Raw genomic sequence first — 10,000 nt, 5'->3', positions numbered from 1 at the left:
AAAACTCATCAAGTGGCTACACAAAACCAAATTAATTTTGAAATTAATTTGATGCTTTGCTTAAAAATATCGCGCCAATTTTGAGCTGCTCAGAGGTGTAAACAGAGGCGATTGTAGCTCGCAAGCGCTTTCCCGCCCTAAGCGCCGGCTGCAAGGTATTCGCTTTGCATTATGATTGGTTGATTCGATAGTCGGAGTCTGTAATGATTGGTCAAGGCAACAATAGTAGTTTTACTTTAACAGCATTTAATTGGAAAGTCAGCCATAATGAAAGGAAGAAACATGTGTATGCCGATTGGAAAGAAGAAAGGGAACTTGGGTGCTTTATTTCCAGACGCCAGCGAAGAAATGAAGGGTTGTCGTTTTTACGCATTTACCAATTCTAATGCAATTATCTCCCTCGGTAACCCTTATTACAGAGTTTCTTCAACAACTAACCTTAACAAAATCAATATACTCCACTTTCTGTCCCCCAGATAATTCTTTCAGAAGTGTTGGAGAAACCGTGATTCCCTCAGCAACTGGCGGAGGACTGGGACTCGGACTCGGACTTGGTCCGGATCTCCGAGGACTTACGACTTCTTTTCGTTGCGTCGGAGGCGATGACTCCTTTGTTCGAACATTAAGTGCTTTGAATTCAAGTTCGGGGAACGGACGTCCTCTCGGAGATTCCTGAGCCGGTGGAGTCTTGGAACGACTCAGGAAATCAGCGGCTTCTTGTGTTCGTCCCAAAACCAGTTCAACTTCCGGTGGAGTGTTCTGAAGTTGGAGACATCGACATGTAACAGTGCAATAACATTTGCGTAATATTTTTTGAACAAAATTACATTACCGAGCGATGCGTATAGTAGTATGACGCTCTTTTCGTTAACGCTGACGCTTTTTAAAAAGATTCAACTTCCCTCCCTCCAAACAACCATAACGGATCTTGCTCGCTGTAAAGCAGATTTGCGTTTTGAGTTGACGCGCTCGCTATCTATATCCAAATGCCTAGAGTAGGTTCCTTATAGATGGTTTGCAACCAATTTCTGGAGACACAGATGACAATGCTGCAATGTACGATTGCTGGTGGACAAACAAAAAGTGCTCATGAGATATCTTTTAAGATCTCTCACTAGAACGTTTTGTTTAAAAGTTTTCGTCCACCAACATGGCGGCGATGACGTAACATGAAAACCACGTATCGTTTAATGCGCGCCAGTTTCAGAGCCCAAACTCACCTTTAGTATGGTGGAAGCCTCATAATGCGTCAGACCCCGGATAGTGACGTCATTGACCTCGAGAATCTCATCTGCTTGTTGTATCTGGCCGTTCTTCTCCGCAGGTCCTCCTGGCTTAACATCAACAACAAAAATGCGATTTGCTGCCGCACCTTTTCCGCCAGCGATACTCAAACCTGGATTAAAACACCATGAGGTTAACAATGTGATCTTCACAAAAGGCAGCTGGCCGTCGCTGAGCTAAAAAATGAGGTCCTTTTTTTCTTCTGACAAAAGCTACAAAAATGATACTACGCATTTAGACCCAACACTTGAAGAATTTGATTTTGGTGTGGAAGATCGTGAGGTTATGTTCTGTTGGGATCTTTTCGGATGATTAGGTTGGATAGTTTTTTTGGTGTCCTACTGTGTTATTTTGCTGATCAAGTTTTTCAACCAGCTCCGAATTCGATGAAAAGGTTTAAAACAATGAAAAGTGTACCCTGTCACCTTCGCTAAAACTCTCCATTGTGATTTATTTATTTTGGGGGAATGCTTTGTTGGCATTGCTGTCGACGTTTCAGCACCGGCAACGAAAAATAACACTGGGCCCGGTTCCTCGAAAGCCGATTAACTTAATCCAGGATTAGCGTAAACTTTTGTTTCACGTTTTCATCTTTTTGGTGAAAGTTTCTTTTGCTTATTTTTGTTTTTCACGATTGACATCTTCTGATGTAAAGTTCTGCCGAAAATCTGCGATGAACAGCATTTGGGAGTGGAGAAATAAACTGCTTGGTTAATTTTTAATCTTAGGGCGCGTTCGATTGACCGTATTCCGGAATAAGAATACGTGGAGTGATGATTAAAACGGTATGTTTGGCGCGTTTTGAAGGAGCAAGGATAATAAAAATTTGTTTAAAGTAGCATTTTAGCAGCTATTTGATAATTTTAACGTGAATCTCCGTAAAAATGAAGGATTTCTAACTTATATTCCATGTATTCCTATTCCGGAATACGTTCAATCGAACGCACCCTTAGATTAGCGTTAATCGGCTTTCGAGGAACCGGGCCCTGGTCAGCCAAGTGCTAAGTCCATTTTCTGTTACACTTACCCAATCCAGTGTTCCCTTTTGTGAGATTTACAATCAGAAAATCCCCAGTTATATCAGGGTATTTTATCCTTAGGTCTCCTGTCAAAACACCAACATTTTCAGTCAACAGAAAGGTTCTGAATGCCGAACCGTCATATCAGAACCAAATTAAAAATTTGACCAATCACAGCAGTAGCATGTAAACAAATGAGCCAATCACAATACAAAACGAAAACATGTCAGCCCGCGTTAAACGCGGGAAAACGCGTGTGAGCCAATCACAATTGGTTCTTCTCTTGCCTCGATTGGCGGAGAATGTAGCAAAAGATTCAAAAAGCAAATTGCCAAGTACAGTCTTATATTTAAATATTGAAGCAGCCGCGGAAGTATTTTCGAAGATTAATAAAAAAAATAATATAGGCTGGTTTTTGCTAGCGACGTTGGCAAAAGCACGAGCGAGATACGCACTTTGATTATGAGCACCTTTCAAAAGGACAAAAGGCTCTAATTAACGACAAGTTAATTGTATACATTGCTGTGTCGCCAGTGGAACAACATTGACGGACAGGCGATCGCCTATGATCTATTACACCCAACATTCATTTAAGGTAGGTTAAAACGCATTAATTGGAATTGCTCCTTTATTCCTAGTGTAGTTTCTAAAAAAAACAAGGAAAATATAGGAGATAACAGCCGGGATTCAGCAACCTTACTTCTCCACCTCACAAAATGAATCATTGAGAATTTCTTCTTCAATCAGAGAGAAGTTTTAAACAAGGCATAAGTCTGTATCTTACTTTTTCTGTTTTCATGACTTCGTACAAAGTTGAATCGCGGCTGCAAGTTCAAAACCTTGCTTTCAATCTCAGCTTTGACTTCGACTCTCTTAGCAGCGATTGTGATTGGCTCCTGTCCTTCAGCTGTCAGATTTTTGGCGGGAATTGGAATATCTTTCTTAAAAGACTCGTCACCAGGTAAAGCCGTGGGCTCGGCGGATGGCTTGGCACTTGTTACTGTCACATTGTTGGACTCGACCATGGAATGCTGGGAAGAATTACAGAAACATTTAAGAAATGTGCACTTACACACAAACAAGAAATCTTACAAGACAATTAGTCAAAGAGCTGCGCCGAAGAAAAGGAGCAGAATTAATGTAAAACTCATGGTACCTTGCAAAGAACAGGGTATGGTAGTTTTTTTCCCCTTCGTATAAATTGTTTTCGGTTTATTTTCAAGGTTTGCTGTGAAAGATTTCATTAATCTTCAAGCAGCATTGCGCATGAATGAGATGGGGAATTTTTGGCCGTCGGAGTGATAACGTCAATTATTATTCAACACATTGTGACAATGTCCAAAAATGGTCATAGCGCGCTCAATATTCGTCGTGCATACGCAACGTATATCCTGCGATATACGTAATTTTTTGTGTCGCGGAAAATAATGGTAGTTTTTCCAGCTTTTTTTCCCAATAAACGTAGAAAATTGTGCAATATTCCGCGCGATTTCGCAGGATAAGTGAAATGTCGACGGAACTGCTCTTGAAAAAGGAGGTATGGTGTTCCAGCGGTCGTCCTCAAAAAGTGCAGAACGAGCAAGATCTTAGGGTATCATCGAAAATCTCAATCACCAATGACTGTAAAAGATCTATTACTAAGGTAGCTTTTTTCCGTCAAGCGTTGCTTGAAATTGTAGAAGGACTTTACAACATTAATTTCAACGAAATGATTCCCTGAATCTAATCGTGATTAACTTACCCCGGCGCAATTTGTTCCCACCAGCGGTAGGCGTAATATAGGTCTCGTTAGAAACCAAACTAGTTAAATACTCTTGCCATTTGCTATGAGAGTGTTGATAACAGAAGAAAAGAGTAAACTGAATTGAACGAAATTAATGGACATAATTTTACTTGATGGAAAGAGATAAATGAGTCGCTAAATTCAAGAAAAAACAAGCTTTATGGGAAGGACGAAAACACCGAAATCAAGGAAACAAGTCCTAGTTTTGAATGATATTCCATAGCTGTCCTCGCGTTCCGATTGATAAAATACCTACAAGAACACATCATTTGACAAAATCGAGCCGACCCCTGGTTGTTGAAATCTGATGGCTTTAAATATTTCCAGTACATCATCAAAAAAAAACGTGCCGTGCAGACGGCTTACTCCGGTAATTACAAACAGAAAAATGTGCGATTAACAAACAAAAAAGATAGGGAATTGATTGAGGGCAAAAAACTCTTACCTCAAAAGTATAACTCTTTGATCCGTTCAGTTTCAGACCTTTTGATCTTCTAAAAGGGAACGGCATTTTCGACGACGAAGAAGAAACGTGAAGTTTTCATACCAAATTAACAGCGAACCGTGTTATTAAGATCATTGTTTGGACTCCACAGGGAAACGATATTCATTAAAGAAGAATCGGTAAAAGAAAGCAGATATGAATATTTTCACGTCTGGTCAGCCATCTCTTCATGTTCGATATTTAAGGCGACAAAACGATGCCTACATCCCAAACAAAACACTATCAATTGCAACAAATGTTTCAATGTTTATGCGTGCAATCAGAAAACAGATCCTCGATTAGTAAGTAAAATCAATCAATATTTAATTAATTTAGGCTAACGGAGCCCAGATCGAAATAAAACTTTTTAAAACAACGCTAGTTGAGGTAGAAATTTACAAAAGAGAGACAACGAGGACAACATGTTTTTTTGCTAGATGGAACCAAGAGACAAAATGTTTAACAGCGAGGGATACATCTGGTTTGACCTTGCATTGTTGAGGATTTGAATTCAGTCATTTTTTGGATAAAACAGAAACAAGTGGAAGTTAGTTTCGGTTCCCAAGAAGTTGGCACAAGCAGCAAGCTTCGATCACAAGAAATTCAAAATGGCCTTTATCCTAAGGCGAACAAAAGCGTCAAACTTTTGGCAAACATTTGAAGGAAAAAAAAACTCTCAGCGGGGAAAGTAGAGGAATATTCTCGGTACAACAAGCGGATTAAGAACTGAATTTATAAAGGCAAGGTTCTTGAACGAAACAAAGGACAACACAGATGTCATAAAAAGTAAATATTCAGCTGTAATTTACAATCGGTTCTCTGCCTCGTCGGGAACTATTACACGATGGAGCAATAGTACTGTTCAAAACAAAAACTATTATTACTTCAAACTAAGCGATCAAAGCTCCTTTCCTTCCCATCGGTATTGAATTAGACGTTTAAGTTAGTTTAATCAGCATACCCGGTCGGGAAACTGCAACAAACGAAGATTTCCGTTCACATTTGACGTCATATTTTCATGAATTTCAAGTTACGCTGTCCTCATAAAAGACAGGCACCTCACCAGGGTCCCACCCGGAGCGGTTTTTGCTACAACGGCACCGAGCATTTTCTTAGAAAATGAAAATGTAAGTCTTTGCTCTTCCCACCTGGTTGTTAAGGGTGACGTCCGTCGCCTGTATGCCCGGAGTGTTGGTTGGGGTTTCAGAGTCGGAAGCCATCGTTCTAACGACAAACCGAACAGGATTCTTCGCACGCTTGATAATCTCCACAGCCTCATCGTGTGAAGCCTCACGAAGATCGTGCCCATCGACCTATCGGGGATTGAAAGAGCGGGAATGCAGAGCAATCAGTTTGACGATACACTTATCTATTTTGTAAGGAAGTTAGTCAGTGAAATTCAAGCTGAGTTAACGAGCGGCCTAACTGATGTCTGAAGCTCACTCCATGCTAATTTTCTAATACTTAATCGTGAAAAAACGAAGTTTCTGCTTGTTGGTACCCACCAGAGGACCGCAGAGGCTGACGATTTGGTTATAGAATTCAGTAACACGCGTTTAGAAAGGGTTAACAGGTTCAAATATCTTGGGGTCCTCCTAGATAACACCCTATCTTAGAAGGACCACATAGAATATATTGGTAACAAGATCTCGTGTCTATTAAGTGTTCTACGTCGAGCGCGCCCGTAAGGTTCTCCCCAAGCCAACTAACCTAATGCTCTACAATACTATAGTCTTGTCATTGTTCGATTACTGTTCGCCTTTCTGGGACAGTTGTGGGGCTGGGAGCAAAGCTTACCAAGATAAGCTAAATAGACGCGCCGCATGTATTATTGAAGGTCGGTCAATCGGGGCTGAGGAGTTAAAATCAACACTTGGCTGGCCCAGCCTACAAGCACGCAGAAATTATCTCAAATGCGTTTTTAGTCCATAAATGTCCTCACGGAATAGCGTCTTCGTACTTACATTCAGAGTTTAAGCACGCGCACTTTTTCCATGGCTACAACAGCAGAAGTCGTGATCTGCTGCGCCCTCCCTTTGCAAAAAATGATAAGTATCAGGGGAGCTTCAGAATAAATGGCGCTCGGACTTACAACACCCTTCCGAGAAACACGAATTTAAAATCAAACTAAAGCGCCATCTTAAACAGTAACGCCTGCGGTACATGTTGCCTTTATAACTTAATTATTTGTCTAGATTTGAATGTTTCTATGTCTTTGTTTTTTGTTGTGTCAGGAGCCCATCTAGAGCGTGCAACTTCCATACAGCGTCTGTGAAACGGCGTTTTCACAAGTAGGTTTATTTTTAGACTAGCCTTTCCCGCGAATTAGGTCAAAAAACAAAGGCAGTTCCGGTTCGGTGACCCTATGACGTCAGCTTAATTTCTTGTAATTGGTCATCGGGCTCCTGTGCACGTGGGAGTCCCATTCGCGGGAAATTCAATCTAAAAATAAATCGGTCTGTGAAAACGCCGTTACACGAACACAGTAGAGTTGTAGGCTCCGGGTCATGAGTTCCTGGTTGTGTCCGGGATACATTTAAACTAGCTTTGCTAAATTGGATGCCCCTTCCCAATTTTTTTTCCGTAAGAAAAACACTCACTTCTAAAATCTGATCACCAGTTTCTAACGTCCCAACACGCTCTGCAGGACTGGACTCTAGTATATGCCTGATGAAAATGCCTTTCAGTCCCAGACCTCCCGGTCCCATTTTACCGCCAACAATGCTTATACCCAGGCCACTACCAGGTTCACGGTTAAGTTCGACGACTCGGGCTCCAGGTTCGTCATAAATGGGTGATTTAATAGGTTGAAGTAGGTTGGGAAGGTTCTCTACTCCCTCGGGAATACTGTATTCTTCAGCTTCATCCCTGGAGAACGAAACACGCCAATAAATTAATCAGCCTAGAAGTATGAAATAGCGAAGTACGTTTGTCTTAAGAGCAGCTTTTCAGTTGGTTGCAGCAAAACCACAAACAGGGTAATTGCTTTGGCCAATCACTTTAGACTCGGACGCACAAAAGAGCCAATCAGGACACAAAGCAAATGGATGCAGCCGCCGCTACACGCGGGAAAACGCTAAACGCGGAAAAACCCCAGCAATCGGTTGACGACTCTTTTACTCTCACCCCTGATTGGCTGATAATGACGCTGAAGAAATTTTTTAGCCAATCAACAAGCGCACTGATCCAGCGCAACTACGTCATTACTTTAAGTAAAATTAACACTTTCGAGCCGCTTTCTGCGCATAAGAGCTAAGCATGATTCTTGTTGCGAACGATTTTCAGCTTATCCATTAAACCCGAATCATTGAAATTCTGAATGGTTTACCCTTGTTGTGTTAAGCGGAACTTCAATTACCTTTTCTGGTCTCTTTCAGGATCTGCCTCCATCGATGATGTGGAGCTGTCTTCAAGGAAAGACGAGGGAGACTGTTGAATGGCGCGAGCTGGCGTCATTTCACTTCGGATGAATGTGAACCTGCGAAACAAGTTTTAAAGCGGGTTTGAAGTCTGTTCAAATTACTCTACGACAGTTTTTGGCAATTTTCCCGCCCTCGTTGAGCTGGTTTAGCCGGCAAAATCAACCCAAGGAACAGAGGATTTAACCATATCACAGACGACTATACAGGAAGTTTTCAACTGACTCGCTTATTTTGCGAAAACAAGCTACGCGAAAATCATTGTGGCTTAATTCGTAATAATAATAATAATAATAATAATAATAATAATAATAATAGACTTTATTTGAATAGGGTAACACGTGACAGTGAGCTAAAGGCTACTGATAAACCATAAGCTACGTCACAAGAAGAACGAGTAGAAGTACTTACACTATATCCTTTAACAAAGATTGCTTCCTTAGGACAGACCTGAAATTGCCAACCATTAAAAGAAATTATCAAAGTAATCGAGTGTATAATTTCAATATTTTTCTCGAGATAAGTTTCAGATACCTAACCGGACAGTTTTTAATGCGAGCACAAACGCCTTATTAGGAGATTCCATCTTCACATCTGCGTGTACATTCCAACGCACAACACAGACAGGCACGTTCATCTAATCAAATGGCTTAATTTTGCAGTAGAAGACAGAAAAAGATGTGTCGCACGTGTAACATGACTGCTTTCCTTACGCCATTGTTTTGGTTTTAACAGACTCTTAACAAAATAAATGGACTCGCTTTAAAAGTTACGTGTTCTGTTCAAAGTTACAGCGTTAAATGCGACGATTAATCGGGTAATCAGAAAATTTGAAGAATCTAAGAAACTATTTTTAGGTCGTTGCAGACCAGGCCCAGGTTGCTCGAAGTATGTTTAACCAGCGTTAAATACCATGAAAATCTATAGGTTTCGATACCTCTTAACCAAGGATTAGCGCTAACTAGGCTTCTAGTAACCGACCCCTGGTTAAAGACGACACAAAACGATGGGTTTAATGACAAAACCAGTGGTTCTGCACGCTCCTCACGTGCGTTTTACATTCTGGTACATTTCCTTTCCGTTTTTTCCTTGACGACGTCGTGAAATAAACACATTTAAGGATATTTGATTGGCGCAAACACCTGACGACAAATTAGGAAATATGCTCACCAAACATCAAAGCCGCTCAAGACAATTTCATTTCTGGAAAAGGTGTACACTTTTCACGCCCATCGGGTTTCGAATTATCACGAAATGATTACAACGCCAAGTTAAATTTTCAGATGACGTACTAGGAGTTGTCCTTTCTGAGGCTCCCTGATGTCCCCAAAACAAAATTGATTCCACAGAGTTACAGAAGCTCTGAGTACATACACGCTAACGCCTTAGCCGTTTAAGGGACCAATACCTGGCTCTGTGACCTGAAAGGCCGATCATGCTTTCGTCATTGACAGCCACAATGTGATCCCCGACCCCTATCCGGCCGTCCAGTCCAACAGCACCGCCTTTCATAACTGACTTCACAACGCAACCGCAGCCGTCTTCATCTCCCTTGAGAGCCAAGCCTAGAGAAAGACAAACACGACGAATTACAAAGAGATGTATTTCCTTTTTTTTTTCTCCGATGATGACTTGGAGATACTCGGAAACAATTCGAGTGTAGCTATAGGAGTCGAAGCTGTGACCTTGCAATTTCTAGTTCGGATGCTCAAATACTGAGCTACGAGAACTTGTCGACTGAGACAATGGACACTTATCACGCGGAGGGCTATGTTGGCCAGAGACAATAGATCTCGTAGGCCGAGCCTCGAGTACATGTGTTTGAAACGAGTTTTACCGCGCAATAACAAAGTTTCTACTCCCTCGGGACTCAATATGACCGTTCGGTGAAAAGAGTCAATAGACCTTTTTCGCTTGTACATTTTGTTTTCCCAATACAGATCATGTGATAATACTCAAGACGTTTGGTCCTTTGTTTTGTTTTGTTTCGGTGGAAAAACAAGGTTACTTA

General features: G+C 41.2%; 1 protein-coding gene across 2 annotated transcripts in view; it reads right to left on the bottom strand.

Moving 5' to 3' along the window:
* The window catches only part of LOC138023847 (multiple PDZ domain protein-like), a 45,447-nt gene that overhangs the window by 12,350 nt on the left and 23,097 nt on the right, over positions 1-10,000 (bottom strand). For both annotated transcript variants that reach the window (XM_068870931.1, XM_068870930.1), the window contains 9 exons: positions 9,398-9,554; positions 8,401-8,439; positions 7,929-8,048; positions 7,171-7,438; positions 5,719-5,883; positions 3,088-3,334; positions 2,312-2,389; positions 1,221-1,396; positions 439-759 (listed from right to left, as the gene is read on the bottom strand). In XM_068870931.1, coding sequence (XP_068727032.1) covers positions 439-759; positions 1,221-1,396; positions 2,312-2,389; positions 3,088-3,334; positions 5,719-5,883; positions 7,171-7,438; positions 7,929-8,048; positions 8,401-8,439; positions 9,398-9,554 — 1,571 coding nt within the window. The remainder of the gene's footprint in view (positions 1-438; positions 760-1,220; positions 1,397-2,311; positions 2,390-3,087; positions 3,335-5,718; positions 5,884-7,170; positions 7,439-7,928; positions 8,049-8,400; positions 8,440-9,397; positions 9,555-10,000) is intronic.

The sequence above is a fragment of the Montipora capricornis genome, chromosome 11, assembly GCF_036669925.1.
Source record: "Montipora capricornis isolate CH-2021 chromosome 11, ASM3666992v2, whole genome shotgun sequence".
In the NCBI taxonomy this organism is placed as follows: Eukaryota; Metazoa; Cnidaria; class Anthozoa; order Scleractinia; family Acroporidae; genus Montipora; species Montipora capricornis.
The sequence above is the reverse complement of the archived record's forward strand: the minus strand, read 5'-3'. Positions and strand labels throughout refer to the sequence as shown.